General features: G+C 39.4%; 1 protein-coding gene across 2 annotated transcripts in view; it reads right to left on the bottom strand.

Moving 5' to 3' along the window:
- cdk6 (cyclin-dependent kinase 6) overlaps window positions 1–24,567 on the bottom strand; it is a 52,554-nt gene extending 27,987 nt beyond the window's left edge. Inside the window, exons 1-4 of one of the 2 annotated variants that reach the window (XM_047383555.1) lie at window positions 24,307–24,567; window positions 23,135–23,667; window positions 16,348–16,483; window positions 8,416–8,583 (exon numbers count right to left, since the gene is read on the bottom strand). In XM_047383555.1, coding sequence (XP_047239511.1) covers window positions 8,416–8,583; window positions 16,348–16,483; window positions 23,135–23,358 — 528 coding nt within the window. In that variant the 5' untranslated portion in view covers window positions 23,359–23,667; window positions 24,307–24,567. The remainder of the gene's footprint in view (window positions 1–8,415; window positions 8,584–16,347; window positions 16,484–23,134; window positions 23,668–24,306) is intronic. The other variant, XM_047383554.1, reaches the window with a different exon arrangement.
- Window positions 24,568–26,657: the final 2,090 nt, after the last annotated feature.

Genomic DNA, 26,657 nt, shown 5'->3' with positions numbered 1-26,657 from the left:
GTCATGCAAGAATAATGTATACCTCAGATAAAACCTGTGTCTGTATCTGTAAAATATCAAACGTTTCCATCTGTTTCATGCCAATGCAGAAAACTTTAACTGAAACAAAGTCTGAGTGCAGAACATGCATAGGATTAACTTCTCTAGAATATTTTTATGTATTCATTTCAAACTTACCTCCCCCCGGTTGACTTGTTTGTTTAATACAGGATGCCTCTTAAAACCCTTTAAACATGCCTATAAGGTATTACTAGTTGTTGTTATACACAGTTCATGACGCCATGCACTCAAACAAAGTCCCAATGGCATTTGGTAAAGAAAAACGCCCACAGCATCACAGACCTTCCACCATACTCAGCAGCTGACATGAGGCGCTTTTCGTTATAATTCCTTTGTTATGCAACCACCTGGAGCGCTTGTCGCTGAAAAAAGGTAAGTCTCATCTCACACACAGTTCCACTTAAAGTCCCAGTAGAGTTTAGCTAACTCAAAATTTACATTCATGATGGCAGAACACCACAGGCTTGTTTTCCCCCGGCTTCACTCTCAAAGAGCCAGTTGACAAGTTACTGTGCGTGTTGGAGAGGCAAAGATGAGTTCCTGCTCTACTTAGTGGACAGTGGTTAAAACAAATGAAGCTCTGTGTCACAGCATATTTACTCACTGGGTTAACAAAGTCATGGATTACTAAGAAGGAAGTTGCATCAACATAAAACTGTCAAGTATAAAAAATAAATGGGATTGCTAGGGGTACCAGAAAGTGCTACAAGGATGATTCTTCTACAGGTCCTTCTCAAAATATTAGCATATTGTGATAAAGTTAATTATTTTCCATAATGTAATGATGAAAATTTAACATTCATATATTTTAGATTCATTGCACACTAACTGAAATATTTCAGGTCTTTTATTGTCTTAATACGGATGATTTTGGCATACAGCTCATGAAAACCCAAAATTCCTATCTCACAAAATTAGCATATTTCATCCAACCAATAAAAAAAAAGTGTTTTTAATACAAAAAACGTCAACCTTCAAATAATCATGTACAGTTATGCACTCAATACTTGGTCGGGAATCCTTTTGCAGAAATGACTGCTTCAATGCGGCGTGGCATGGAGGCAATCAGCCTGTGGCACTGCTGAGGTCTTATGGAGGCCCAGGATGCTTCGATAGCAGCCTTTAGCTCATCCAGAGTGTTGGGTCTTGAGTCTCTCAACGTTCTCTTCACAATATCCCACAGATTCTCTATGGGGTTCAGGTCAGGAGAGTTGGCAGGGCAATTGAGCACAGTGATACCATGGTCAGTAAACCATTTACCAGTGGTTTTGGCACTGTGAGCAGGTGCCAGGTCGTGCTGAAAAATGAAATCTTCATCTCCATAAAGCTTTTCAGCAGATGGAAGCATGAAGTGCTCCAAAATCTCCTGATAGCTAGCTGCATTGACCCTGCCCTTGATAAAACACAGTGGACCAACACCAGCAGCTGACACGGCACCCCAGACCATCACTGACTGTGGGTACTTGACACTGGACTTCTGGCATTTTGGCATTTCCTTCTCCCCAGTCTTCCTCCAGACTCTGGCACCTTGATTTCCGAATGACATGCAGAATTTGCTTTCATCTGAAAAAAGTACTTTGGACCACTGAGCAACAGTCCAGTGCTGCTTCTCTGTAGCCCAGGTCAGGCGCTTCTGCCGCTGTTTCTGGTTCAAAAGTGGCTTGACCTGGGGAATGCGACACCTGTAGCCCATTTCCTGCACACGCCTGTGCACGGTGGCTCTGGATGTTTCTACTCCAGACTCAGTCCACTGCTTCCGCAGGTCCCCCAAGGTCTGGAATCGGCCCTTCTCCACAATCTTCCTCAGGGTCCGGTCACCTCTTCTCGTTGTGCAGCGTTTTCTGACACACTTTTTCCTTCCCACAGACTTCCCACTGAGGTGCCTTGATACAGCACTCTGGGAACAGCCTATTCGTTCAGAAATTTCTTTCTGTGTCTTACCCTCTTGCTTGAGGGTGTCAATAGTGGCCTTCTGGACAGCAGTCAGGTCGGCAGTCTTACCCATGATTGGGGTTTTGAGTGATGAACCAGGCTGGGAGTTTTAAAGGCCTCAGGAATCTTTTGCAGGTGTTTAGAGTTAACTCGTTGATTCAGATGATTAGGTTCATAGCTCGTTTAGAGACTCTTTTAATGATATGCTAATTTTGTGAGATAGGAATTTTGGGTTTTCATGAGCTGTATGCCAAAATCATCCGTATTAATACAATAAAAGACCTGAAATATTTCAGTTAGTGTGCAATGAATCTAAAATATATGAATGTTAAATTTTCATCATGACATTATGGAAAATAATGAACTTTATCACAATATGCTAATATTTTGAGAAGGACCTGTATAGTTCTTAACATTGAAATTTCTTCACACTGGATTTTTCTATATTAATTCAATGTAGAATTATGCAACTATAATAAAAATGATTATAAGACATTTTACACATATTTAACAGGGTACCACTAAATGTGTCTAGCACTGCATGTCAGCTCTATTAGACAGGGTTTGCCTGCCCCTTTCTAAAGAGCAGAGCTGCTAAGCTGTTTCAGTGCATTAGAACAAATGTAACCGTACTGATACCAAGTAAAGAGTTAACTTTAAGTGCAGAGTTAAAAAGTGTATAACATCATGTTTATTGTGTCTTTAGATGAGCAGAGCTTCCACTAAAATCCTCCCTTCTTATCAACCTTTTTAGCTGACACAATAACTTGACACATTGGACCTGTAGGCTCCTTGACATCATGTGAAATGTCCACCTTTCATTGTGTTTCAGCCAAATATTTAACACATTGTGCATTTTTATTATGTATGAAATTTGGGATTTTAAGGTCTTTCCACAAACAAATTTGTTTGAAGCTATCTAAATAAAGCCATATTAAAAGAAATAGGCCTGACTGAATGTTTTTTCTCTTAGACTCAGGTATGCTTAATACCACTTTGCTTTGTGTTGCCTTAATTACAACATTACTATTGACTCTCTTTACTCCTTAGAGACAGAAAAACAAATAGAGCAGGGAAAAGTTTACAATAAAACCCCCACTTACTGGCTTTGATAGTCTTTTTGTCTGGCCCTTAGCTGTGCAGAGAGCATTTGTTGCAAAAAAGAAACTTCCTCTCATTCCTTAGTACTGGGTAGAACCTACAGGATCAACTCACTAACATACTAAAGACTAAACAGCTCTTCTGCCAATAATTGTCTTTTTTCTTCTTGGTTCCCATTTCTGATTAGTCATTCAATGCTAGTCCACTTATTTTATAGGAACACAAATGGATCCTAAGTAAGAGAACTTGCGTTGGTTGACTAACAAGATGATAAAGCGTCTTTTACTAAACATTCTATGCAGTTTCTTGCAACAGTATTGATTGTATTTGAATATTTTTGCAATCTGTAACATTACAACCTCAAACTACAATGTATTTCATTGAGATTATAATGGATACAACATCAACACATAGTAGTGCATAATTATGTGTTAAAAAGATACTTAACTTTTTAACTTTTTTAACAAATAATCAGAAACGTGTAGGATGCATAAGTACTAGTCCCTTTTTAACCCAATACTCCTAAATTAAACCAAGTCCAACCAATTGCCTTCAAAAGTCATCAAATTAGTAAATAGAGTCCACCTGTGTGTAATTTCTAAGCTGTTCTGTTGAGTCCTGTATATTAGTTTGAGAACATTAATGAACCAATAGCATCATGAAGATCATGGAACACAGCAGGGTGAAAGTGGTTGAGAAGTTTAAAGCAGGGTTAGGTTATAAACCAGTATCCTAAGTCATGAACATCTCACGGAGCTTTGTTCCACAGACGGTGAATGCAGATGGACACTCCCTACAAACAAATTCTAGGGCGAAACTTTTACTGACGAGTTAAAATGTTCTTCAAACGGGAAATGATTAGGTACAACACTAAGTATGTCTTTTATTACCCGAGATTTTAATCTTAATTTTATATGGTAAATGGACTGAATTTATACAGCGCCTTTCCAGTCATACAGACCGCTCAAAGCGCTTTACACTAGAGCCACATTCACCCAATCGCACTCACTAACGCTCACACATTCATACACCGATACGCAGATCGGTAGGCAACTTGAGGTTAAGTGCCTTGCCCAGGGGCACATCGACATACAGCAGGAGGAAGCTGGAATTGAACCCACAACCTTCGATCAAGACAACTACTCTTCCTACTGAGCCACAGTTGCCTATGAACTATTTTGTTTTAAACGTCCATTAACTTTATCATAATAAAGACTTTTCTTCAAAGATGGCTAAATACAGCATGTATTCTCAAAGAAAGAGTGACCCATATCCTGTTTTTGTTGCCGATTAAATTTTGATAATAGAAAAAAATCCACCCCCAAATATTTTGAAACCATATAATATTTTTTTCAGATCTACAATCATTTCCATGTTCATTTTCTAAGAAAATGAAATTGATTTGTTTGTTTATTAAAAAATTGCTTGTTTAGTTCATTGTTGAGCAGGACAAAATAAAGGATAATTAAAAAAATCATTTTAAAATATTTTTTGCATTTATGAACAACTTTTTTTACATTTACTACTAAACTTTTTTTCTGGCCCCTGATTACTTTTAACTTGATGATTTTAGCCCGCTTGGCAAAAAAACACCTGACACCACTAACCACATTTTTGACAAAACAAGAAGGGCAAAAACAGCCTTAATCAGAGAAGGAGCCAAGAGGCCCTGCCAACTCTGGAGGACCTGCAGAGATACACAGCTCAGGTTGAAAAAGCTGTGCACTCCACAAAATCCAGCCTTTATGTAAGACCAAAGCTTTTTCATGAGCATGCAAAATGTTATGTTTAAATAATCTGAACTGAAACTATCTGTGTAGTTATGCTGCTATAGGCTTAGGCTGCTGGAGGACATAACGACTACTTTCACCCTCTTTGCTACATTCTCACACAACTCTCCAATTTTGCATTGTTTGCTGTTATTTCAGCTTTTAACCTTGTTCTCTCTTTTCTCTTCCTAGAAGCTACACCTGGCCTGGCTCTGTGTCTACCTGTGACACCTTTCTGGAGAGGGGAATCGTCCGAGCTTCTGCTGGCAACAACTTAATGCTCACCCTCTACCGATGATCCACATAGCCCTGTCTTTTAGTGTTTAACCCTTTCTCTCTCCTAGACATGGAAATTGACTGAGCTTTTACTGTAACTAATTATATGTGCTCTTTTTCAGACTCTAACCTTGAAAACTGGCTCAGAGTTTATCTGTTCTTTCTTTCTAGGTGAAACGACTAAAGGAGCTACATCCATTAACATTTACTTTTCCTTACCACAGAAAGTACTCCTGGATCAGTGCTTCTGTGTTCTTTTTGTGTCTCTACTCTGTTCTCTCGAACCCCCAGTCGGTCGTGGCAGATGGCCGCTCACACTGAGTCTGGTTCTGCTGGAGGTTTCTTCCTGTTAAAAGGGAGTTTTTCCTCTCCACTGTCGCTACATGCATGCTCAGTATGAGGGATTGCTGCATAGTCAACGCCAGTGACTGTCCACTGTCTCTACATGCTCATCCACGAGGAGTAAATGCTGCAAGTCACTGACTGGATGCAATCTGCTGGGTTTCCTTAGATAGAAAAACTTTTTATCCAATTTGAATAAATAGCTAACTCTGATTGCACTGTTCAATGGTTAGGACTAATTGGAATGTATGAACCTGACTGTTGTGAAGTGCCTTGAGACAACATGTGTTGTGAATTGGCGCTATATAAATAAAACTAAATTGAATTGAATTATGTGTGGAGGAAAACTAACATCACTGAGTGGCAGCATCATGCTGGGGATTTGCCAATCTTCAGCAGGAAGAGGGAAGCCAGTTGGAGTCGAAGGAAAGACTGAGCCTATGGAAAAGATTCCCCTTCCAGCTGGGCAACAACCCTAAACAAACACTGTTAGAATGGCCCAGTCAAAGCCCAGATTTAAATCCAATTGAGAATATGAAGCAAGACTCTCCATCCAATCTGACTCCGTGCAAAGTTTTTGGAAATAAGAACTTTATTAAAGATATTTGTCTCTAGATGGAAATTAAAACAGGCATGGACAAAACAATTAGCAGATTTAATTGTATTTATATCAAAAAAATGAAAATCATTTATCTTTCTCCTTCCATTTCACAATTATGTACTACTTTATGTTGGTAGCCATGCATTTTATGTATTACATAAAATGATTTGAAGTTTCTGTTTATACTGTGACAAACTGCAAAAAAGTTAAAAGGGTATGAATACTTTTGGAAGGCATTGTACATAAATTGTTTGACATGAGGAACTAAATGAACCAAGAAAACCTCGATATATTGAGCTGTGGCTAAGAACAGATGATTATTACCGTTAATGTTCAAATTAAAATATGTGGACAATATTTTCTTTGTTTACAAAAGGTAATGAACTTCTGTAGCAGCCGACACTGATCTTCAAAGTCCCATCTCTCCTTATTCCAAGTTCTTCCAATGACTCTTTTCAGTGTCCCTCTCTATACTATCTGGTCATCAGAGCCTTGAGTGCAACAGTTAGACATCAAAGTGCCGACAGAGGGAAGGGAGGACTGTTTGTGTCTACTCGTCTGTCCCATCCCTCTTTGCAACAGCCATCGAGGGATTCCTGAAACATGCCACAAAGGGAGGGAGGAGGGGTGCCTCACTCTCACTTTACACAGGGAAATCCAATCATTTGCCAAAGTTCTCCCAAGTTATTCTCTGATGCCCTGGAAATGCCACCCTCAACACATTAGACATATTACCCACATGTAGATAGGTTCAAGGCATTGTATGTTTGTCTATCAAAAGCTGTTTTTTAGAAGGTATCTTTGTCAGGAGTATAGACTAAGAATGTTTAAACAGAGAGTAGATATTAATTATTTTAAAACTTGCGTGATGTATAAAACTAATGTCATGTTACACATTTCCTTTCAATTACAAAGTTATTTTGCTATCAGGGTGAGGTTGGCAGCACTTGTCATCTACAAGGGTTGGACAATGTAACTGAAACACCTGGTTTTAGACCACAATAATTTATTAGTATGGTGTAGGGCCTCCTTTTGCGGCCAATACAGTGTCAATTCGTCTTGGGAATGACATATACAAGTCCTGAACAGTGTTCATGGGGATTTTAAGCCATTCTTCTTGCAGGATTATGGCCAGGTCACTACATGATACTGGTGGAGGAAAACGTTTTCTGACTCGCTCCCCCAAAGTGGCTCAATAATATTTAGATCTGGTGACTGTGCAGGCCATGGGAGATGTTCAACGTCACTTTCATGTTCATCAAACCAATCTTTCACCAGTCTTGCTGTGTGTATTGGTGCATTGTCATCCTGATGCATGGCACCGCCTTCAGGATACAATGTTTGAACCATTGGATGCACATGGTCCTCAATAATGGTTCGGTAGTCCTTGGCAGTGACGGGCCCATCTACCACAAGTATTGGGCCAAGGGAATGCCATGATATGGCAGCCCAAACCATCACTGATCCATCCCCATGCTTCACTCTGGGCATGCAACAGTCTGGGTGGTACGCTTCTTTGGGGCTTCTCCACACCGTAACTCTCTCAGATGTGGGGAAAACAGTAAAGGTGGACTCATCAGAGAACAATACATGTTTCACATTGTCCACAGACCAAAATTTGCGCTCCTTGCACCATTTGAAACCGACGTTTGGCATTGACATGAGTAACCAAAGGTTTGGCTATAGCAGCCCGGCCGTGTATATTGACCCTGTGGAGCTCCCGACGGACAGTTCTGGTGGAAACAGGAGAGTTGAGGTGCACATTTAATTCTTCCATGATTTGGGCAGCCATGGTTTTATGTTTTTTGGATACAATCCGGGTTAGCACCCGAACATCCCTTTCAGACAGCTTCCTCTTGCGTCCACAGTTAATCCTGTTGGATGTGGTTCGTCCTTCTTGGTGGTATGCTGACATTACCCTGGATACCGTGGCTCTTGATACATCACAAAGACTTGCTGTCTTGGTCACAGATGTGTCAGCAAGACGTGCACCAACAATTTCTCTTCTTTTGAACTCTGGTATGTCATCCATAATGTTGTGTGCATTTCAATATTTTGAGCAAAACTGTGCTCTTACCCTGTTAATTGAACCTTCACACTCTGCTCTTACTGGTGCAATGTGCAATCAATGAAAACTGGCTACCAGGCTGGTCCAATTTAGCCATGAAACCTCCCACACTAAAATGACACGTGTTTCAGTTTCATTGTCCAACCCCTGTATATCCATGAGTATCCTTATATTAAAGACCTAACCAGGGAAACTACACAGTTGTTAAACATGGAATATTTGGTTGGAAGCCATTTCTGATCACACATAGAAATGAAGAAACTTACCACAGAGGTGAGTGCCATCTGGAAGCTGTAGATGCGGGCTAAACCAAAATCTGCCAGTTTGATCTGACCTCCACTGGTCACCAGAATATTCTGGGGTTTCAGGTCACGGTGAACCACGCGGTGTGAGTGCAGGAAGTCCAGCCCTTGAAGCAGCTGGTACATCATATCCTGGAAGTCAACAAAATGAAAGGAGCAAAGAGAGAGGATTGTTATGAATATCAATTAGAAAAGGAGGTCAAGGAGGTCAATGAAAACAAAAAAATATAATATTATACTTAGCCCTATAGCCCTCAATGTGTTGTACAAGTACTGCTTTTATTAAAGTAAATATAAAGAATTAACTATGATATAAAGCCCAACAAGCAACAAAAGTCAAAAAGATTATTTAGTTGCATGAATATTTCCTTCTTCAAACAATTTTCAAGACACAAGACCAGTTAAAAAAACTTCTAAAAACTTCCAGTAGAAATTAAAGTGAAGGACAGTGAACCAAAATGAAGTGCTGGTTCCAACCTATGCTATACTCCTGAAGTTGGAACTTGCTTCTATGAATTACACCAAAGTCAAATCAACTGTGAGTCTGTTTCAAGCTGAAAAACATCTGAGATTTGCTATTTTACTTGAATGTTGAGTGTTAATTCAAGCTTATTTGGTCATGGGCAGCACACAATCAAAGTAACTGTACACAGGACACCAGCTAATCCGGAGACACAGTCTCTGTTTGGGCAACTCTAGGCTAAATAGCATCAGCTTTTCAAGCTAATACATGAGCATTTCTTTGCGTTTTGTACTTGTACAAACAATGTAGCAGCATATTCAGAAAACAATTAAGGGTTGTGCCATGTAAAAGATTTTCTGAGACAAAAACATTTATAAAAGGCACATGTTTTTTTTTACTCTGGTTATCTCTCAGTTGTATATGCACAACAGCCATATTGGATTCAAAGTCAGGGTTAGTGAAAAACCTCTGACTTTCCTGCTTGGATCCTTGCATCCTTAATGTAATCATGCAGTATCTAAGGGTCAGAACTTTTTTTTTATCATTATTTATGACCTGACTGAATATTGTGTTACCTTAAAAAGTTAGTATGCACTGTACTGGTAATTATGTTTTACAACAACTATACTAGTCTATGCCAGCAACACGTATCTTTCGAAAAATTATCTTTGAAACAGTTTCTAAAGTGTCGCAAACTATTGAACTACAGAAAAAGATTTGAAACAACAACCTACAATGTGAAGTCCAAAACAAAAGCAGATACATTTTGGTAGTGAGAGAGTTAACGTGAAGAGGCCCGTGTCTTTTCTCATCGACTGTGGCAGATGTTTGATAACTGACACACACACCAGCGTCAGAAAGAGGCCCCTGCTTTGTGCAAGCACAGATCTCTGTTACTTAGCAGCTGTCCTTCTTTAGTTAATTGGTGCTTGCTTTCTTTATATGCCAAAAAGCTGACCTCAAACGGCTGTAGTGTAGGCATCACATCCATGACAAACTTTCCAAGTGAATTGTTGTAAGCATGAATGAACAGTGTCGAAACTAGCTCAGACTTGTCCTTTTCAAACTGAAATACTCCCAAACAGGTCCAACACCTATAAACAAATAAGTTATAGCAGGTAGTTTTGACAAAGCAAAACCTGAGGTCAACTGATCTCTTTCTCGCTTTCTGTATTTATTTATCTGCTAGTCTTCTAGAAACACATTCTTGCTCCAGACATTCACCCTGTAAACCACCTCAAAGCTCTCCACCAAGACCCCACAAGTGACATGGACCCGAGCCCACAACTCTATTCAGTGGCACACCAGCTGGTGTGTGAGTCAAAGGAAAGGGGTCTGCGCACTCAAGCAGAAATGATCAGCAAACGGTGCTGGGCTGGCTGCTGTTTTGGTCACACCACACAAATCTGGAGGCAATATGTGATGTGCTGTCATAGACAAACAAACAGAATGTCCCCCTGTTGTTGGTAAAAATTTTATATCTGTGTATTGTATGTGCATGTGTGGTTGGTTGGGGGGTGCGCACTGGTCTGTGTGCAAGCATGTGTGCGTGGGTGCCCCCTGATCAAGAACAGGATGCAAAAAACAGACCTTCCTTTCTGCATCTCCATCCAGCCATGACCCACAGTGAAGGGCAGCAGACAGACAGGGCCATAGGACGGAGGCAGGCAGTTGGTCATTTAGTGTGCACGGGTGTTTGTGTATGTGTGTCATGGGGGGCTGACACAATAGCATTCCCCCACCCAGCAGTTCCTCTATCCTTTAAATAGTAATTTCACCGTGCTTCCTTTCAATAGCATTTCCTTGTAAACACTAATTATCTCACAAGTGTGACTCTTAAACATTAGCAATCCTAGTTTGCCTGACCTTCCCTATGGTATCACTTACAGTGCCTTGCAAGTTGTCACATCACAACCACTGGCTTCTATGCATTTTATTTTGATTTTTTTATGTGATAGACAAACAAAGCTGTGCATAATTAACTGGAACCGCAGCCCCAGTCTTTTGTAGCCTCTAACAGTTTTTATTTAACTCCAACCATCTTCCTGTCAACCTGTACCTGTTGAAAAATGCCCACATCATGATGCAAGCACCACCATGTTTAAGGGCACATTCACACTGCTGGTCTGGTCCAGGGATCGGTAAAAGTGAGAAAATTCACAACTTTAGTTGGCCTGGTTGGCTTTCACACAGAGATTTTTAGTCCGGGTCAAACAATGCAATGCAGTTGAAACAGGGGCAGTGTTGCACTGATTGAGAAGAAACATAAGCACGAAAAAGAAACCCCGTCTCATCGGGGTTTCTGTTGCTACTTTGGTTTTCTAATGAAGTTGTTTGCCTGCCCCTCTTCACTACTCCATGTAGGCCCACGAGACATTTTCAAACTCTTTCATCTTTTAATTCACGCTCTTACATCCTCTCTTTCTGCTTTTGGTTACTGGCTTGGCACGCATTCACACTGCAAGCAGATGGCTTCAGGGTCCGGATAAACTGTGCCGGGGCAGGCAGCTGTAACCATGCCAGCGTACGGTTCCCTGGTCCTTTTCAGGGTCCAGGATAGGTTCACACCGACATGAACCGTTCAAGAAATCCGACTCTAGCACGATACAAAGCATTCCAAAGATTTGGTGTGAAAACCTGCCTTGATGCAAATGGGACTTCTTTGTTCCAACATCAGGGTTCTTTTTGTCAAAGTTCCATTAAGGCCAGATATGTGGAGTGCACAATTAATACATGTCCTGAGGACAGATTTTCCCACCTGAGCTGTGGATTTCTGTGGCACCACCTGAAATATTTCCTGTCAGTTTGTGGTAGGTTTGTATAAATGTCACATTCTTTTAATTTCTGTGGATAGGTTCAACAGTCCTCTAAAAGATGTTCAAATCTTGGGAAGGTTTTAGGGTTATGGCCACAACTTTCTCTCTGACCTGTCTGGTGTGTCCGTTGGTCTTCGTGATGCTGTTTGTTCACTAATGTTCTCTAGGAAACCTCTGCTGCCATCACAGAGAAGCTGTAGTTATACTCACATTAAACTGTACACATGTAGATTGATTTAATAATTAGGTGACCTCAAAAAGCCAGTGGTTTGCAATTTATACATGGGTATCAAAGTAATTAAAATTAATTCAATACTTCTTTCTTTGCATTTCAAAAATCTGCATTTCCCTTTCACTTCACAATTTTGTCTACTTTATAGTGGTCGTTAAGTAAAATCCCAAAACACTGAAGTTGTGATTGTATAAACATTATAGCTAACACCAAGCGTAAAAACATTTGCTTCATCTAAAGATGATTTTTGTTTAAAAAGAACAAGTTACAAATTCGGGAAGAGCACTTAACCAATGGCCTCTAACTTTGCCAGTAGGAAACAAAAAGAAGGTAACATTCGACCCTGGTAAGATAAAAACAGGAACATAAAAAAATAGTCAGCCCACTGCAAGAATCAGTCAAAACATGGCTTTCTGAGGTCCCCTCCTTTTCTGATGCAAATGTACCAAAGGCTGCCATATTGTTTATTGTAGTTTGGTACAATATAGGACATCTGCCAGTTAACGTTAGTGTAATTCCCTACCCATGCTTCATTAAACTCCCCCTTTCACGGGCCCACAGAATATAGTTGTAGAAGGTTGGATGATGGTAGCTGAGGAGGGTGGGCGAGACCCAAGCGCCGGCCGGCTGAGGAGAGCTGAGGCTGGGGCAACCCGGCTGCTTGATGTCCTTCCAGCTCATTTGATTCCTGGAGGAGGGCCTCTTTCATCAATGACCATGTGGTGGGTCTCGAGTCTGAGTGGGTGGTGGAGGATAGGGGTGCTGAAGTGGACAAGCTGGGCCAATGTGGGGGTGTCTCTTACGGAGGATGGGTGGATGGTTTTAAGGACAAGTGTGCCTGTTCCTTTTAGTTTAGGGCCTTTGGCTCAACACGTTTCTTCTTGGTTGAGTGAGAACATGTTCACGTATTCAACTTTAAAACTAAAATGGGAACTAATCGGATGACCGAGTCAACAATATGTTGTTAGATGATACAGACAAGTGCAACTGCAGTTGTTTGGTAGGGGGGTAGAGGGTAATGGGGTCACTTTCAGGTCAGTGTGCAGTGTCCACTCTCCTAGAAATAACAGGACCGTGTCTATGATGTGCCGACACTTCTTGTCCTTTTGTCTTCTTGAAAGTCCAGATAAACGAATGCAGGGAGAAAGCATAAGGAGGGTGCTTAAAATTAGTATTTTTGCTCCATAGACAGGTGGCCCGACTGCTGCACAGTGGCCTAATAAAAAAATCTTCCTTGAACTCCTCCAAAAATACAATGGTATATGTGTGAATGTACATGTGATGTTGTGTGACTTTACAAAATGAAAACAGTGTAATGCAGATATGGGCTGAAACGATATAGTTATGAAAATAGGCAGGATCTAAGCTTCTTTATTTCCCCTTCTTCCTTGTATCATCCACCTTCCTTCTCTTTTTGTGGTGGCTGTGAAGATCAGATTCCGCTCTTCAAGCAAAACAGTGTTGACTCTCATCCAAGTCCTTATGAGTAGAGATGTCGCAAGGTTTTTACATCTTTTACCACCGACCTGACTAAGACAGAACAATTTTAAGCACTATAGCCAACAGTACAAAATTCCCAGGGCTGAAAAATTTGTCAGAGCCGGAAGTGCCAAAAATAACTGTAGATCAAACTCATATTGTTTTGGACACAGAATCCAAAAATCTAAAGCGGTAAAATAAGATTCTTCAGACTTAAAAAGACATTCAACGAACCATTTAAAGTGTGCTTGCTTAGTCATATATAGAGAAACCATTCAGACCTAAATCTATCTACATGTTTTCTAAATGAGTATTGTAGTTTTGACTCGGGTGAGGGTATATGTATACTTGTAGCTAATTTCAGCTTCACAATGTGAGATATAGTTCTTACAGACAGAAAACCAGCGCAAAGTCTTCAGTAGAATGTTGTAGTTAATTTCACTACTGTTGACTGTGTCTTCAAAGGTTTGAAATATTGAGCTTTTGTATGGAAGTTATAAGGCTTTAAACTGCCTTGGAGAAGGCAAGTTTAAAACTTTTATATCAAGTTAAAACCACAAACTTAAATGTATTTTACTTGGATCTATATGACAAACCTACACAGTTGTACACATACACAATTGTTAATTGGAACATACATTTTTCTTTAATCAGTTTGCAAAATGTTAAAATGTTTAAATGCAAAATATTAAAAGTACTGCATACCTCTGTATTCAGTCCCCCCTGTGTGAATACCTTTTAGAACCACCTTTTACTACAGTTACAGCTGTGAGTGTTTTGTGGTATGCCTCCATCAACTTTGCCCATTTAAAAAAAAAAAAAAAAAAAAAAAAAAACAGCTCAACCTCAGTCAGATTAGACAGAAACTGTTTGGGAACACCATTTTTTCCAAGTCATGCCTCAGATTCTCAATAGGATTTAGGTCTGGACTTTGACTGTGTCATTCTAACATAAATATGCTTTGATGTAAGCTCTGGCTGTATGCTTAGGGTTGTTATTTAGGGCGAACCTCCTCTTCAGTCAAAAGACTTCTGCAACCTCTGAGTGGTTTTTCTTTCAGGAATGCCCTGTATTTAGCTCCAGTTAACAACAGCTTTCCTGCCCCTGCTGAAGAAAGTCATCCCCATGGCATGATGCTGCCACCGCTGGCTGTCTTTCAACAATGATGATCTCCTGGCCACTTTTCTGTCAAGGCAGCATTTCCTGGAACGCATGACTGATTTTTATTCTGGGAACAGATTCTCACCTGAGCTGGGGATCGATGCAGCTCCTCCAGAGTTATGACTAGTTTGCAGTTGTCCCATATTCTTTCCAGTTTTAAATAATTGACTGAACATTGCTTGTTAAGATATACTAAATTTGGAATATTGTCTAATAACTTAACCCTGCTATAAAAGTCAGTGATGTTCTCTAACAAACCTTTCAAGGCCTCCACAGAACAGTGGTATTCATACTGAAGTCAAATTACACTCAGGTACACTCCATTTACTAATTAGGATTAATTAATTAACAGAATGCTTCACTGGATCATATTTATGGGTATCATAGTAAAAGAAGCTAAATGGAAATGTGCACAGCTACATAAAAGACAAAACATGCAGCACTTTCTTTCCACTTTACAACTATATACTACCTTGTGGGTGTTTAATTAAATACAATTCAAACAAAATACATTTGTTTGTAGTTGCTATGTGACAAATGTGAGAATGTTAAATGGGGCTGAACTCTTTTGTGGTAAGGCGTGCAAGTTATTAACTTAAATACCATTTATTACCATTTATTAGATTTTTAAACAAATTCATTCAACATGCAACAACAAAATAAAGATAAATGCTGTTAATCTTTCCAAAATGAAACATGCTTACTTTGACTCAAAGTAGTTATATGGCTTTTAAGGTTTTCGTAAAGCAATAATTAGCTTTACGTCTTAGATAACTAAAGATTGCTCAAGTGGTGCAAGATTTGAAGGACCATAATGATCCCAACAATCAGCAATAAACTAATACATTCAACGAGACTTTGTTACAGTGCTCTATATCAACTTCAGTTAAAGCCTCAGGTGTAATCCAACTGAATCATCCGCACTTAAACAACATCCCTCCACGACAAAAAAAGTTAACACATACACTCGACTCCCAGGGTAAAGGTTGACGGTTGCTATACTGCCTCCGATTTAAATTTGACACTCCACACGCCTGAGGCCTCATTCAAACATAAATAATATTCCTTTCCAATATTGTTTGGGACACATCTACAGACCTCAGGGGGGAAACATGATAAAAAAAAATGTTTAAAAGGGGATTTTTATCAGAGAGGTCTATTTAAAAGACAGTAATGGAGAAAACTAGATGGAGACTAACTCACTTCCGACCTTTGAGCAAAACGTAAGTGGAGACCTTTAGAATATTTTTTTAACAAAAAAAAGCAAGAATTTATTGTTAGGCTCAATAGAACAGCCGATAAAAAAATTATTCTGACTGATCTGTAGCTGTTAACAATTGATAATCTTGTTTTTTAATACAAAACAACAGTTTTTTTTTTCATTGTTCTGTGTCTGCATCTGTGAGTGAAGTTAGTAGGCAGGGTCAAAATAGACTGAAAGGAGCCTCTAATTTGTAGCCCTAGTGCCGCATGTGCTGCCCTTTCAAACACACTCATTCCTCTGATGTTAAAGGAAGTGCTTCATGTTTGCTGTGACTTTGGTCAAAAAAACTCAACACCAAACAGACATAGCTGTGTTCAACCAGAGCTGAAGCCACACAGGATTAGCCCAAAGATGCTTTTATACATCAAACAGAAACAGTGTAGTACTCAACAAAACTGTACTCTTCGCTAATGTTTTGACAGTCTCTGACACAAATGTCAGAGATTTTTAATTCACAGAGTGCTGATAGATGATTGTTTACCTTAATGGTCTCAGGTGGTACCCCGGGGTCAGGAGCCTTCTCCAAGTACGTGGTCAGGTCCTGATCCACGTGCTCAAACACCAGGGTGAGCTTGGTTTCTCGATCAGTCCGAGAGACTGTGCAAACGTCGAACAACCTACAGCAAGAAAACATGACGATAAGATCATTGCAATTTTAAGGAGGACCAGAACGGGAAGGTAAACATATCAGCTTTTGTTTTTTAAAATAATTTTTTTTTGTATTACTGTTATCGAATTTCAGAGTTTCTACCTCTTTTAAGGTCTAAAAATATACATATACTATAATTGATATACCTTTCCAGATCATAATGATCAGAGTTCTCAGTATAAATAATTTTCACAATAAAGCTTCATTCATTTGAAACTAGCTACTTGAATACACTGTATAAAAAAAACAACCTTTTTTCCTCACTCTACGAAAATAAATAAGACTTATTAAAACTTATCTTAAGACATTTACATAAACTAAGATTACTATGCCTTTAAATAATATGGGTATCCCAAGATTATGACTTCAAGGCTTTATAAACGTCTCACAATGATTGAAAGAATACTAATGTGCCACATTCACTTATTCGAGCTAATTATTTCAAGTATTAACACCATGAGAATGCACAGCCACCATAGCATTCATGAAAAATAAAGGTACTTTGCCCCAGAGATGGATGTGTTTTAGTTGTTTTGTTTTGAAATGTGTGTATTAACCCCACAACAAAAGCAAAAAATAAAAACTTGCAAACATGCTGACTGGAGCTGGAGTGTCATTATCCATAGTGAAACAGGTTCTGTACCAACATGGGCTGAAAAGCCCACTTGAAGAACAAGAAGCCATTACTTCAAAAGCAACGTAAAAGACATATTACAGGCTGAGCAAGCACAGTGACAGCAACCTTATGTTTTAAAGACTGATGAAGCAACAATTAAAGTGTTTGGTCATAATGATCATCGTTAAGATTTGCAAAAATGGGGAGTGAGGCAGCTTATAAGCCTGAGAACATCATCCCAGCTGTACTGGGGAGGTAGAATCATGTTATGTGGTTGTTTTGCTGCAGGAAGGAAAAGTGCACTTAACCAAATAGAGAGCATCATAAAGGAGAGAAGCTTATTTGGAAATATTCAATCGGAACAACTCAAGGCATCAGACAAGAAGCTATAGCTTGGTCACAAATTGGTCTTCCAAATGAAGAATGACTCTGAACCTACTGCAAATGAGTTCCATCGTGGCTGAAGGACAACAAGTTTGTTTTGGGGTGGCCCACAGCCCTGATCATGCAACTAAATTGGACCAGATTAATAAAGCCTGAATTCGACTGGGTGGGCAGAACATCTTGCTAGATTCTTTTTCTGTTTCCTTGGCTCAACATAGCTGAATCAAATAAATACCCCGTTACCAAGCCTCTAAAAAACTTCTTGACACACTGAGGAGGTAATTCAGTCATTTGATTCAGGTGTTGGAGCTAAGACACATAAACCTGCAGGACACCTGTCCTTAAGAACTACAGTCAGTCAGGAGTTAAATTATTAAGGCCTTGCATTAAGAGTTTAACAGAATCATTCTTTGAAGTCAGAAATATCCACGAATATCATGTTCTTTTGTGAAAAGTTGTTCTCAATTTTTAAACTATGGAATAAGATCCTTTGCTTTAAGGGTAACTTTAAAAAGTATTGCGAGGCATTCAAGCCAACAGCTTTTGATCATAACAGTATAGGAAGGTCATATGAACACATTTTTAGGGTGTCAGGACATCGTCTGCACAGTAAGAGGTTAATCTGACAAGATCTAAAGTCATTGTGAAGGCATTTTGAAATGACATGGTGGAATAAGATAAGTGTGTGTAAAAAGTCGGATCCGAGGCGTTCACTTATACCATGGAAAGATCAAGGGATAGATGGATTAAGGCCGTAAGGTTGAATAGGCGAACAACATTTTAGAAATTGGGCCAGGTAAAAGAACCTAAAATTAAACATATTGGTCTATACAGTTTTGTTTTAATCTAATAAAACCTGGAAAAAAAAACTTCCAAAGTGATCCAGACTGCCAAGGACCATATGATTCACGGTAATTACACATCCTTTCAGCTGTTAAGTATAGATACAAGCTTTTGCTCTTTAGCTGGAAACCGGTATTTCAGATACATCTGCAATCAAACAAAGGAAAACAATGTATTTGTCCTTGGAAGAAATTGGGACACTAGGGGCCTTTATACAGACCAATCAGACAGGAAATTGGCAGAAAGAGAAGGTGGGGCAGACATGCAGCTTCAGTCCCAAAGTCAGATTTCTGGACAACTGTGCCGAGGACCAGTTCATCGCTCAACTGCCAACCTAACTAAAGACTAATGAAACAGTAGTATCTGCTTGCAATAATAATAAACGTATACACCTCACTGGAACATCTGTATGTAAGAGAGCTAACTCAAGGGTTCAACATGGCTGTGGAGTGATAGGACAAGAAAGGAATCAACCGTTGAACATAGATTTATACATTTTTGAAGATCTAACTGAATCTTGACCTTCTGCTGGATATTCCATAGTTTCTGATAAGTAATATTTACCCTTAAAGTACTCCAATGATCCAGAGTTGTTCAAAACATGTTGACCATCCAACCCTAAAGATCAGTGTTAGTGGTAGTGTTTTTACTACACATCCAGCCTAAGCCAAGAATCCAGATTATGTCGGCAGACCTGCCAAAGCAAGCTTTGATGAAAATCTGAAAAAAAGCTACCCAGTATGTTCAACTCAAAGGGTTGGGGACTATAAACAGCATTCCTCACCCTGCACTATGACAACTCCTCAAATTCTGAGAAGTCTAGTAAAGCCTGCCTGTAGCTACAACAGAAGTGCAAACTTGCATCAAAACAACATAGAGGAAGTAAAACAGAATAATGGATTGGCATCTGACACCTTGTAACTTACTTTCACTGAACATAGGTATAATCTTCATCTTTCTCTTTTGAACAAAGCTATTAAAGGAGATACTTACTTGACTATCTCTTCTCTGTTCATCTGTTCCTCTCTTTGGCATGAAGACACTAACAAAGGTACTGCTGCCATTAACTGTCTACTTTTTCTTTGAGCAAGAAAGTACCGCTAGGCCAGTTCTATGTTTTGTGTGTTTGCTCTGTCTTTTCAAAGCCGCAGCCAGTCTCGGCAGATGTCTGCTCACACAGAGATGAGTTTTGCTGAAGGTTTTTTCGTATTTAGGAGAGTGACATTTCTTACCACTGTCACCACATACTTAACCAGGATAGGGGGTGGCTGAAAAGGTCAGACGCAATCCACTAGGCTTCCTAAGATCATTTTTTACCAACTGGCTTTATAAAGTGAATTTGACTGCACTGTATTGTGACTAGAATCAAATTAGAATGTATGTAATTGAAGTTGAATACATGTTGCATAGGACTGGATTGTGGATAACCTATTTTAATGAATATTTCCTGAGTCTTGTTAAATGTATGATAACCAATTCTAAAATCATATTGAGATGGGTCAACAAATGTTAGTAAATTTGTCTTTTTTGTCCATAAACGTTATCGACGCCAGTGAGCAATAAAATTTCAAAGCCGGCTATGGGCATCTGCTTACTGATCAACTGGACAAATACTAAAAATGTTTATTTTTTTAAACATATTTTTCCTTATTAAATACATAGAAAGCAAACACTCACAAATTTGTCTATCTTTACTTTAGCGAAGATCAGATGTAGGTTTTTGGGAAATATGCTATGATGCAATAATGGGTATAATTTTGTAGTCCCTTCATTTTCAGATAGATTCAAAACTACAAAAAATCGAGGAGCCTTTACCGCATCTTTCCTTTTATGGTTAAAGTTTGTTACATTTCACTGCTGCAATAAAATAAAACTCACACTGATAAGTTTGTATGAGTCATAGTACCAATCTCAGTTCAACAAAATCAGAATAAGCAAATCAGACTTTAAAGACAACCAGAAATTGGCATTAGTCAATAAAGTCTTTTGAGTAATTGCAGGCAAACAAATCTGACTTGCTAACTAAAAAGAATCTGACTGAAAACCCCTTATGATATCTAACGGGGCATATACAGGTACTTTAATCAGTATGTGGACCCCTGGAATAAAAAAAAAAAAAGATGCGATTTGTTTAAGGTCTTAACATTGGGTATGATGTCACATTCTGGAAGGCACACTTCTTCTGAAGAGCTGGGGTTAAACAACCCTCACAGCTTGATCGTTGGAATACAATGGGAACTCTCAGCAGACTCTGAACATATGGAATAAATAATGGACCTCATTACAAACATCCAGGGTTAGCCTGGAGTCCCACAATGCCTTTTTCTGAGCCTGAACTGCTGGACTATAACAGCGGGTTAGGACAGCTTCTAAGATGGCAACTTTACACTTTTCATAGGGATACAAAATGTTAAACATGTAAATCAGCCTAAGAAAAAAGCTACATAGGGTGCTTGATATGAATGATTTAAGACAAATAAAATGTTTGGTGTGTCTGTTCACCTAAAAGGACAAATGCCTCCATGGTCTTACTAAAATAAAAGCCTACAATTATTCTCTGATGTTTACAGATACATTAGAGAGTTACTGTTAGAGGCACAAGGCCACCAGCCATGCCTCTGAAACACTCATTTAGAACTTCCTCTTCAATCCCACGGCCCTTAATATTCCACAATAAAACAAGCACAAGGTCAGACCTTGGCCTGTGCCAACGTATGACGCAGTATCCGACTACTGCCATGAGAATGAATAAAACTGAAAGCAAATTACATCTGTTTGGAGAGCAGACAGAAAATAAGAAAGTAACTGCTGTTATGTCCCCCCAATTATATCTAATTCAATCTAACTCAGGTTGGTAGTGTCGAAGTTCAGTGCCTTTACTGACAGTTGCTAGTTTTTAAAAGGAAAGGTTAAAAAAGTGACATGAAAAGATTCTGTTTGCATAAAGAACTCAGTTTTACTGATCTAAATAATTGCACTGTGTAACATTCACACAGTTATATTAAACCAATTATAAGAGGTAAGGTTTTATAAAAAATAACCCCAAAAAATCCCACAACGTCGACAGTTTATATGGAAACAGACCTGATTTGACAGGTTTGTACGTATAGGCAGCAATAATAGTTTGCAAAATTGTTAATCTCCTTGTGTCAACCACAAAATTTTATGATGGATTTTATTTGAAATTTCTGTGAAAGACCAACAAGGTTACATGGTTTTCAAAAATACAAACTGAAACGTTTACCCTGCCTTCTGTTCGATCCCCTTTACTCTAATGCCCTTTAAAAGAATCAATTGCATTCAGAAGTCACAATCAGTAGAGTCTACCTGTGTGTAATTGCATCTCAGCGTAAATGCAGCTGTTGTGTGAAAGTAAAAATTGAACTTGGCAGCATCGTGCTGTTGGGATGCTTTTCTTCAGCAGGAAGATGCTGATCAAAGTTGGCAGAAAGGAGGAGAAAAGTCAATGAAGAACAACTGCAAGAGGTTGCAAAAGACTTGAGACTGAGCTGGAGGTTTGTCTTCCACCAGAACAACACTAAAGCACACAACCAGAGGTACGATGACATCGTTTATATAAGAACATATTCATTTATTGGAATGGCTCAAAGTCAAATCTAAATCAAGACTTAGTAACATGTTCACACATGGTCTCTAAAACCAACTAACTGGGATTGATCTTCTTAGGCTACGTTCCCACTGCAGGAAAATACGGCCCACATCGTATTTTTTGCCCATATGCGACACATATCCGACTTTTTTATGGCAGTGAGAACGACCTGATTCAGATCTTTTCATATGTGGTACTAAATCGGATACGTATTCAGTAGTTTTCAAAGCGTACGCAGTCAGAACGGTCATGTCACATTTTATCCAACCTTTACGTCATTGTCCTGGCTCCGACTACACATCCACATACAAACTTCTCCACAGAGGTAGCAGTCCCTGCTCCACAAAAAGATATTGTAATTAGTTGTGCTCTCTTATTTTCTTACCTTCCTTTGTCTTGTCAGGGTGTGGTCATAATAGTGTCAGCTTCCATTGTTCAACTTCTTAATAATAACACAGAGACGCCAGCATCCATTATTACTTCCATAAACAGTGCACTGCTGTGTGACGTCACATCCTCTTTTTGCGCATGTGGGTCGCTTTGGGATCATGAGTGCTTTAGGCCAAAGTCTGATGGCGGTCACATTTAATTTGTAGTTTTAACGACCACGCAAATATCAAATCGGAGTTCAGCAAAAAATCGGAAATGAGCATCAAGACCTGCAGTGTTAACATAGCGTTAGTAAAGAGGAATGGCCAACATTTTCTGTGTCTAGATGCGAAAAGCCAGAAGACCAACGCCAAATGCATGCCACACCATTCAGATTTGTATTCAGAAAACGTTTGGAGAGCCATGTATTGTTTTCCTTCCACTTCAGGATTATGCACTGCTTTGATTTGGATACGCCCATACAATCCTAACAAAACATATTTCAGTTTGTGTTTGTGGCAAAAACGCCATGAATACATCTGCAAGGTGATGCATATGTATGTTGTTGCTTTAAAAAAATGACAGCGCTGGACTTCTGCTTCATAACATTCAGTGGAGACATACCACAAAGGTCATATGAGACCATCAAAAAGGAAGTAGTGTTTGTATAGTGTTCACATGCAAACTTTCCCTGCCCCCTATATATCTGAAACACTCCACCCCCTATTAAAATAAATAAGTTAAACAGGCACACACAAACTGCTAGCCCAGTACCCACCTCTGCCCCCTTCACTCACCTGACCACATTTGGATGTTCAAAGGCCTCCAACTGCCTCAGTACCGCCACCTCCCGGATGGTTGAGAGAGGCATGCCCTCTTCCTCCGTCTGGACACGAACTCTTTTTAGGGCTACAAAGCGTCCCCCGTTCTTCAAATCCCTTGCCTTGTACACTTTCCCGTACGCACCCTCTCCAATCTCGGCCACGGGCTCGTATTGAGTACCAATACTTTCTTTGTCCATTTTTGCAGAATTTTTTTCTCCCTTGTCTCTTGTTGAAAATGTTGCGGGGAATCCCGGCGAGGGTGACTAGCGTCTTCACAAAGGCATACTCACAGAATATAGTTGGCACATGCAATGCCTAGACGACAGAGACACACAGATGGAGGAAGAGACCATATCTGTCACATTTGGTGAAATCAAGCTCCAGGTGGGCTTTAACAGGACTGTCATCATGTTTTTATTCGGACTATCAGAAAAAAGCGACCCTCTGCTGCGTTTCCCAGCTTCCACTCCTCCTCCTCCTGTTACGCATTACAACTCGTCCTCCTACTAACAAAATAATAAAAAAACAATCAAAATTAGCCGCATTTACCTCGCACATTAACCTAGTTTTGCGTTAAATAAACTGTCTCGCGCACTTATCAATTAACACCGCGTGCAGCGTTGCAGAAGCTGTGTTCACGTGAGCTCACTTGCCGTCCTTAAAATATTTTTAGAAACATGGAAAACAAAGAAAAACAGAACGAATGCAACACACTGGACTGTTTTGCGTTTGGAAACGGATAAAAACAGAACTATTTAATGTCAGGTTGTGAAAGTTTCTGTTTGAGGAGAACCCAAACTGTGAGCACGTGCTGCATTGTTTTAACTTCCTACAGCAACAGTCTATTTAAAACGCATCAAAACTCACTTTAATACCCCCAAACCACTCTAAATGCATAAAACAGTGTGTCTGCTTAGTTTTAATCAAGTTTCCATTAGCTCTCCCTGTTTCCTCGAATTGTTTCTAATTTATTTGTGCGTGCACCCCAATATAAACGTAATAAAATGGCCTAAATTCGAACAGGTTTGTAAACATGCATTTGCTACTGTTTGGGGTGTTATTGGATAGTACCGTATTTTTTAGCGTCAGACAGAAAGTAATTGAAAACAATTCTGCAGAATAATCCGCAGCTATTATTTTGTTACCTTATGTATGATTGTCAGTAAAATGTCGTGACGTCGGCATGCCCAATAAAATGCTGAGGAGGCATTCGAGTCTCGCATAAAACTGTTCCATCAAACGCATCCCTGTCCACTCTCCTCCATGCGGGGGCCACACAGGTAGTTGACGTCGCAGAATCTAACCCCCCATCCCTTAGACTGCACCAGCCACAGTAAAGAACTCTCAAACAAGCGAGGGGAGGGCTGGACGAAAAACTTGCGCATAGGCTACAGTCTCATTGCAGTTTGAGTGGAAGGAGGTGTGGAGGGGAAAGGGGGTGTGTAAGATTGCTTGAGTGTGTGTGTGGGGGGGTCATAGGACAAAGAAAAACGCGTGATATAGCCATCCAAAACCACGCTCCTCTTTTGGATTTTCTCCTTTTCTTTCCTTGCACACATACCCGCGGATGGGCCAATGCAACTGCGGCCCCGCACGCCCGTGTGAGCTCCGTCTTTGGCTGGCTTTCCCACGCCGGCTGAATGTGGCCTGACCCCCTTCAGAGAGGTTTGACACGGAGCGGGGACATTTCCGCATTCCTCCAAGACTACAAAGGCATACCGCCTCCTTTTTGCTCTCCCTCGGCCTCCTCGATGCTTTGCCATTCACAGTGGCCCCCTTCCCTGGGTTTTGTCCCCCCCCCCCGTGTCAAAATCGCGAGCACCGCAGGGAGCGGGGAGGGGGACAGAGGGGATGTCTTGGATGGACCGGCCACACTATCTATCTGCCTCAAAGCGTTGATGAAGTTTTATTATTGTTTTTATTATTTAAGGCAACAATGCGCCAGCGGGAATGCAATGTGACAAGATCGCCCTAAGATGGTCCTGTGGGGTCAGGTTCAAGGCCCGGTAGTCGGATGTGTGCCGGGGTGGAGGGGGACATAGCTATTCTGCTCGGGTGGTCCTGATGCACGACTACACTGTTAAAACGAAGTGTTAAAGTTTATGCAGTAACATTAGTGTAACAATTTACTTAATACTTATGAGTAAAATGTATGCACATTTATGAACTAAGATTAATAAATAAATTAGTTAGAATTCCAGTTTTTAAGATGCAAACACTGAAGAACGTTTGTTAAATTCTACCAAATTTAGCTCAGATTAATTAATAAACTTAGTCTAATAAATTACATTAAAATTGTTCTCATCCATTTATTAATTGACTAAGACTTTAGACATTTTTTTTTATTTATTCTTCAATAATTTTGTGTGCAAAAAATATAAACAACCCTCAGGTCACACCCAAGATAATAGTTTTATTTAGCAAAACTTTCAAAAGAGTTGCATGACAAAGCAAATGATTTAATCAGTAAAACCAATAAAATACCTAATAAAACTAAGGCAGTTACGGTATTTTAAAAGGAGAAATTCTCAGAATGTGCCTGACAATTTACATTGAAACCTGTAAAAAAGAATTAGTCATGCTTCAGCATTGTTTGAATTTCAGTCGTTTCAGTCCGAAAAATATAACTTGCTTAAACTTTATCTTGTGGTCCCTCTAATATGGCAAAAAGTGACATTTGTTACTGCAGATTATGTTTTCACCGTTAAAAACAGCAACAGAAATTATTCTGCCTTGAAACAAAAAAGGCATACAGTATGCTTAGAATGGCTTTCAAATAAACCTCATAGTTCAATCCTAAAACTGAGATAAAAACTATATTTGTGATAGAAACCAGACCTTGTGCACGGTCTTTGAGCATCTGCACACATCTAGTCAGCTGACTTGTGGAATATAATTTATTGAAAACCTTATCTATTAATTAACAATTATTATTACAGCTAAATATTTTAAGTATTTGAACATATTTATCATGATGTTAACAGGAGCAACTGCAAAACTGCCAAACATATATAATAATTACATGTGTTTAAAATCTGCCTTATTATACTTTAAAGACTACAAACTCAAATTTTAACGCTGTCACTACAGAAATTGGTCCAAACACTGTTAACCACAAGTCATTTGACAGCTCTTAACTTTGAAAAATTCATTTGTAATACAACCCAGGTAGACATATTAGCCTCGCTGTTCCCTGCTGAACACCATGGCAAACGGGAATAATAATTGACTGAATCAACAGCTTCAGTTAAATTCTAATCAGAAAGTTATGGGATTTGTCAACAATACAAGGTTTTACAAGCTAGAATGCTTGATTTAAATGTAAATAATTTTAATGGCTAATATTTAAAATTCCTTTTTATAGTGTATTTTTCTCCACAAGCATAGACTATCAGGAAAATTTAAATACTATGGGTAAAAAAATGCACCTCGATTCATTAACAATAAAAAACGTATAACTTTACTCAAAGCTTCTATGCATAATTGTGCTAAAAAA

This window comes from Girardinichthys multiradiatus, chromosome 13 (genome assembly GCF_021462225.1).
Source record: "Girardinichthys multiradiatus isolate DD_20200921_A chromosome 13, DD_fGirMul_XY1, whole genome shotgun sequence".
NCBI classification, from domain to species: domain Eukaryota; kingdom Metazoa; phylum Chordata; class Actinopteri; order Cyprinodontiformes; family Goodeidae; genus Girardinichthys; species Girardinichthys multiradiatus.
Note: the sequence above shows the minus strand (reverse complement) of the source record. Positions and strands in the feature narration are given on the sequence as shown.